Source organism: Triturus cristatus, chromosome 6, assembly GCF_964204655.1.
Source record: "Triturus cristatus chromosome 6, aTriCri1.1, whole genome shotgun sequence".
Classification (NCBI taxonomy): domain Eukaryota; kingdom Metazoa; phylum Chordata; class Amphibia; order Caudata; family Salamandridae; genus Triturus; species Triturus cristatus.
The window spans coordinates 1,521,640,963-1,521,647,988 of record NC_140589.1 but is presented as its reverse complement, the minus strand read 5'-3'; the positions used below and the strand labels follow the sequence as shown (position 1 = coordinate 1,521,647,988).

The 7,026-nt window shown below is 40.0% G+C and overlaps 1 protein-coding gene across 2 annotated transcripts in view; it reads right to left on the bottom strand.

The window, feature by feature from the left end:
* Nucleotides 1-1,521: 1,521 nt before the first annotated feature.
* LAMP5 (lysosome associated membrane protein 5) overlaps nucleotides 1,522-7,026 on the bottom strand; it is a 133,553-nt gene continuing 128,048 nt past the window's right edge. Inside the window, exon 6 of one of the 2 annotated variants that reach the window (XM_085612655.1) lies at nucleotides 1,522-3,589. In XM_085612655.1, the coding sequence (XP_085468781.1) occupies nucleotides 3,411-3,589 (179 nt within the window). In that variant the 3' untranslated portion in view covers nucleotides 1,522-3,410. The remainder of the gene's footprint in view (nucleotides 3,590-7,026) is intronic. The other variant, XM_085612658.1, reaches the window with a different exon arrangement.

The following is a 7,026-nucleotide window of genomic DNA, read 5'->3' as shown; positions in this document are numbered from 1 at the left end:
CATGCACACAAAACATTCCTCACATTTTCTTTAAAATACCTTCACATAATGTCCCGATGCTCTCTCTGTCGCTTCCGCACTCGCACACAAAAGCAGACATTCACTGGCACAAAAGGCTCACAACAGAATTAAAAACGTTGTTTGCAATTCCTACCTCCTACGGCTTTCTTCTTGCAGACTCTCAGCCAGTTGTCTGGACATTCAGTGCCTGCGCAATTTCACACCTGTTATTTACAGTGCAGGGTCTGATCGGACCCTGTCACACATAGCGTTATACTGAGCTTGCTCCCCTGCCACACTAACAAAATGTAATGAGCTGCTGCTGAATGATTCAGCAGCGGCTCGGCACAGGGCTACGGTGGCGCTTTGGCTGAGAGTGGCGTTCAGACAGCCCCATCCTCAGCAGCACAAGTACCACTGAGCCTACCAGTAAAGAGTACCGGTACGCTCCGTGGCAATGAAAAAGTGCCGGTACTCAGGAGAGTAAAAATAAAAAGTGCCGGTACTCAGGAGGTTAAAAATGAAAAGTGACGGTACATGGGGGCATATCAACAAGGGCTTTATCTCTGCTTTTTTGGCTTTAAAAGCCAAAAAAGGAGAGATAAAACTAGCGCCCTATCAACAACAGGGTGCTAACATGCAAATTTGCATGTTAGCACCCTTTTACTCTACGCTTCCCCTTGCATCTCTAATGAGATGCAAAGGGGGCGTTCCAGAGTAAAATAATAGGAGAAATGTCGCTAAGCGACATTTCTCCTATTATCAAGAATGTCGCTAACCCTGTTAGAGACAAAAAAAGCAGCGCTAACCGCGGTTAACGCTGCTTTTTTACGTCTGGTATTTATCTGGCTTAGCCATGATATCCTATGGAAGGAGGATATCATGGCTAAGTTTGCCTGTCCCTATCAACAAGGTAACGTGAGATTATCACTGGGTTTCCAGCGATAATCTCACGTTAGCCTGTTAGCGTGAGGATTTTTATCGCTATTGAGATAAGCGTTGCTAATAGCACGCTATCTCAGCGATAAAAATTCACGCTAGCCGGCGATAATTATCCTAGCGCTAAGTGCGCTTAGAGATAATTATCGCCGGTTGTTGTTGATATGCCCCTCAGTACCGGCGAGTACCGGCCCATTTAAAGCACTGGTTATGATCTAGATTTGGCCTCAAATGTGAATTTGCACAAACATCTGTATTTGCTGCCAAGTTCAAAGCAGGGCAAGTGTGTACTCGCACAATGTAGTAGTGGTGTGCAAAAAATAATAAAGAAGTAAAAAGAACATGCACTCAATTGTGGCCATCACTTTGGTGTTTGAGACAAGCAGCCTAGCATACCACATCCACATGCTCCTTTTCATTTACTAAACTATTTATAGCGCCGCGTCCAGGCTAGGGCATACACGAACACAGACTGACACTCGCCCAGTATACTTTTGGCATCCAGATGGCATTAAATCTGGAGAGTGACCTATTTTTTTTTTTTTAAAGAATAGCAGAGAGACAGAATTCAGAGATTCTACATGCGCAAAAATGTGTAGAGTTTATTTGAGGCAGATCCTGAAAATAAACATTCATGAAAGAGAGTTTCTACTTTTACAAACAATAATTCTGTGCTGATCCGTCCTTGGTTAATTTCTTACTGTACCTTTAAAGGCCGAAAAAAGGAAATTACCTTTGCTGTGAAACAGAGAGCGTCCGCAAACAAAGCTTTACTTTAAATGACACACAGATATAGCTAAAGATGGCGACCGCCATGAACGCGGCTGTTTATCTAGTGAAGACTTTCAATGAGGCTGGGTGCATAGTTCAAGTTGCATTGTATATTACTAGACCTCCAAGTTAACGTGTCTCTAGCTACCCATTCAAGTAGCATATTCTAGTGCAGATCTTTTCTAACTTTCTTTGTCCTTTGTGTACATATGAAAGCACACATAGCATGAGCTGAAAGCATAAGTTATTGATTCACATGCATTCTGCTTTGTGCTTGCATTGAGCTTTTCTTTGATTATGAAATACTACAATATCTTTCCATACTCTGCTTTAAACAGAGCTTTCCTGTGTTCATAAATGATATTATTCACATTAAAGTTCTTTAAATATTTCTATGTTCTCCTATTTATATACATGAATCTCAAACTTGGTGTCCTTGCTTGGTTTACATCACCTTTGTATCACTTTGACTGGACCAGTTGCAATAGGTTTCAACCGGATCCAATGGCTGGCCACTGGGTCTTCCAATATGTTTTGAAACTGCCATGGAGAAAATTTCAGTTTTATCTATTTACATTATAAGGTTACAAGAGATGTCTGATTGTGACCATTGGTTTCAATCTGTATTTCTATTTTCCATTAAAATGTACATTGTTTTACTCCTGGACATATGGAGTCCACTGTCCAAATACAATAATGCTGAAAGACACCACTTGTACCTGGCCAAATGGAAGTTCTCTGGTGTAGCCACATTAAATGAAACGGTTACAATTTTAACTCAAAAGAGAAACCAAAACATGCTCAAACAGGGGGATAAAAGTCAACAAAACAATTAAGCATAATATTAAAGTACAACATTGCATTAGCATGGTAATACTACGCCATGCAACTTCAGAGTTCTTCAATAACTCAGGGGTATTCTTAGAAATGGCCTACTGCCATAATTTTATGACATTTAAATCAATAAAATCAGTGCTTAATTTGAGCTGGTGGTTTCCGGTGCTCGGCCCTGGCACTTAAGTGGCAACACTGGCACTTATAACAGTCTGCCACAGGGTAGGCTGTTTGTATGATTTAGAGTGAGCATAACATCAGTTGTTTAGTAATTCAATAAACGATAAAAACTGACTATTACCTGCCGCCCATGCTAATCTTATAGCTTTGGGGGACTGGAATAATCTGAATTGTCACACCTGTAGGAGTGTGAGGGTTAGTATCTGCTTTGGTACGGTCATTGGTAGCCCTGGTAGGGGCAATGGATGGTGTAGGCTGCAGTGACCTCCTGATGAGGGCCCTGGCACTTAATACTGTACAAATTAAACACTGGATAAAATGCTATCCTCTTCTGAAGGGAATCATTCTTCTACAGAGGGGATATTTGCTGACAGTCCTCGAGGGGAGGTCCATGTAAAGTTTCTCCAGATAAAATGACCTTCTATTTGTCGCACTAAATATAAATATATCCGTTTAATGTTTGTAAACTTATGGTTGATTGATTTAGTATCTTTTTATAGTGCACTCAACATGTGAAATGTCTTGACTTGTTTTACCCCTCGAGGATCATTAGCAAGTACCCATACCTAACAGTCATAGCAGATACATGGGATCAAAATGGCTATTAAATACAAGAAAAAAGTGCTTTTGGAGTGAACTTCCTGGCAAATGTTTAGAATCAAGTCGCACAGCTAGAAAATACAACTCTATCCCATGTGCTTGTAGTCGGATCTGTCTTGAGGGATGTGCACTTGGTTGGCCGTTAGTTTGTGGTGAACATGGTAGATGGCCAGAGTTATCACAATGGCAAATCCAAGGATCAGACCCAAAATCAAAGGCAGGGTTTCTTCAAGCTGTTCCCGCTGGTCCACTGGACATTTATATTCTGAAAGTGAAGAAAAAAACTCATTAAATTACCAGCTTTAAAGCAGAGTGAAGATATCTGTGTTTGGGTAAGAACGCAGGATAACTGTAAGCGGACCATTGTGCCATGTTTATCTTGTCCCGAGAATGTCTCCTTTTAAGAGGATAAGGTTTGGACTTCTGCTTCAGGGAACGTAGAGTTAAGTAGCACTTGAAAATAATTCATTTGCAAGGCAAAGGAGTAATAGTTATGATCCAGGTGATCATTTCTGATAAGTCATGATGCACATACACTCTGGTATAATTTGCGGTAACTGACTTTAAGCTTTGCAAACACAGCAAATCCATATAAATGATTCTTTAAAAGGAAACAGTCTGTACTGTCATGCTGACATTTTGGGAAAATATTGTTTCTCTGATGCATTTTTTATATTTGTTCTCTGCCGCATGGGGCATGGATATTTGTGGGGTAACTATGGTGCCCCCGTGGCCTCATAGCGGAGTCGGCAGAGGGACGAGGCCCTGCTAGGAGCCCCCAAAGTCCATTTCCGATAGCCTTTCAACGGCGGTCAGACTGCCATTGAAAGGCTGTCCTAAAGGGCCATTGTAATCCCGACGGTGGTGCCTGTGCAGGCACCGCCCTCATTGTAGGGATTACATTCGGAGCTGAGCAGTCGGTCCCTCACTAATGCAGTGGCATGACCACTGTTTCAGATCGGTGGGACCAACACCGATGTGCCGTCGGTCCCACCGACATCCTAATGAGGCTCTAAATGTATGAATTGACACATGCCTGATTTATTGCAAAAATAAATAAACAATCTTGGCATTTACAGAATGTTCTCTTGACTATTGCGGAAGAAATTCATTTACACAAAATGGTAGTAATATTTCAATGGCTTTTTTATTTTCATGTTTATCATGTTGATTACATGTGATATCCTTTATGCAAGTTGCAAAGATTAATATGGGCCAAGAACACACCAAGAGACCTGTACCTTAAGATTTATTGTTTGTAGTAGATTTGAAACTTTTGCTCAATATTTTCCCCACACAATTTGTTACAACATTTAATGATTTTAACTTTTTTATGATTCAGTTTAAGTTAATTACTGTATTGGGTCTTATTAGGAAAGATGGTATCCAGCCAAACAAAAACATATTTTTTCTGTCTGACCCCTACACGAGAAAACCTAGAATACCAGCTAATATATTCTTAGTTGAAAAGAAAGTGTATTGATGTAATATAAAACAATTCAATAAGTACAGAAATAGCAGGGGCGTAACAAAGGCCCCCGCAGCCCCCGTGGTGCAGGGAGGCCCGAGCTCAGGGGGTCCCTTCAGCCCAGAACCCAGTCAACAGAGCTCCTGAGTGTGGTTGGAGGGGGCCCCCTTCATGTACAGTGCAGGTGGGCCCCCTCAAGTTTCGTTACGCCGCTGAGAAATAGAGAATACAATCTTAACAGTGTAATCTGTTAGGTAATATGGGAAGGGAGGGAAAGAGATAAAGAGTGGAAAGGAGAAGGGAAGAAAAGGACATTTATAGGACATTAATTATTTTAGCATAACCACTTATATAACTATTAATAACTACTAAAATGCATATTAAAAGGAACATAGAAAATTGTGAGAAAAAATATGCAACAACGAACAACAAAAATGAATTCATGGAGGTCCAAGAATTTCTTCAAGTCGAGGATTGTGGGTGCATGCTATATTTACAGATAAGTCTAGAAAGCGAGTAATAGGTGACCATAGGTATTCTCATTTTATAGCAAGAGAGATGGAATAAACACATGCTCTATCCAACATGTGCAGCTAATATATTCTAATGTTTATATGAAATTTTGTCAGCATTGTGTAGTGGCTATAATAAAGCAAATATTTGATAAGGGACAAAATAAAAATTTCAAATCATTAAAGTGCACATCTGATTTGATTTACTCTATCGAAGAGCTAAACAAAAAATGAGAAAGTTATTGTGGTAACATCCGGGTTTTTAAGTTCAATACACTGTTGCAGTCTCAGTCTGTCGACAAAGGGCAAAGGTTAATGAAGTGTGCTATAAACAAGAAAAGACTTGCATGGAACTCCACTTGTTACTTAAACTAATAACAAGGGCAACGGTTGACATTTCTGTCAATTCATTATATCTTTCTGTATGTAAGTATTTTAATTTGTTGTATCCATCCTATATATAGCAGATAAAATGTTGCATAAAATGTAAACATAATTTTTAAATCCACTTTTTTGACAAAGTACAGCCCCTTATTGCAATTTTCAAGTCATATTTATGCCTAACAATGAAAATTGTTTAACATAGTATTTGTATCTTTTTGCCATTTTTATAGTGAAACTTTGACCTATTACTGTTTTTGAGAAACCCATATTTGTTATAATAATTCGTTCTCATGCCTGCTGCATAATTTCTATACTCTACAGGCAGAATTTACTAAGAATTGCTGCAACTCAGTGCACCAGTAAAAAACCCGGAGCCAAATCTACACAAGCATAGCACTATGTTTTTCATTCCACGTGCAGGCGCACAATAGACTGGCTTCCACCAATGCCCACACCTTATACCATAGTACAAGGGTGTGTGTGACATCAAGCATAAGTATTGTATTGGAATGGGATCCTTCCTGTACAAAATGCTATGCTTTGAGAGATTTTAACACTTTCATAACTTTGTATGTGCGCTATACAGTACAGCATGCATGAAACTTTAGAAATGTGTTGAGAAAAGAAAAAAATTCTCTTACTTTACACCTGCTTCGAGGAGGCATAAGTTTGTGGCACAAATCCCTTTATACCAAGGTCAGTAAATAGAGATCTGCGCTGATTCGAAACCCATAGGTAGTTGCATGGGAAGTGCCATGAACCATCCATCGTATGCCCCTTGATGCACAGTAGCGCTAAGTAGTGCAAAGTGCTACTTTGTGTTGCTTAAGGGCTACTCTTCCAGTGCAAAACATGTTTTTCACTGGAAAGTAAATCCCAAAATCAACAGTTGGCATTGGGGTTGCATCGCAAAAGTGACACAAACCTATTTCAAAGTGTTGATACATTTGGCACTCCAAGTTTCCATGTATTGTTTCACCAGTGCCTTTATTTGAATTGAGGAAACAAGAACGCTATGATTATATGGTAGGAATGGGGGTTGGAGCTCATAGCCATTCAAATGTTGCAACATTTCAACTTTAAGAACTGTTAGGTCATTCTGCGTTGGCATTGTGTATGTCCTTTATGGTGTACATGGTGATTGGGATGTGCACTTTACCTGTTTAAATTTGCCGTCTTCTACAGTTTGTGCACAGGCATGGTCGGGAAGTGCTAATGTGGGAGCATGATTCGGACATCAACTGCAGGGTTTCCAGTGTGCAGAATAGAGGGGCCCTAGATTCAGCCTTTTACCTTCACTATTCATACCTTTAGGTTATTCTGTGTGCCTTATGGAGG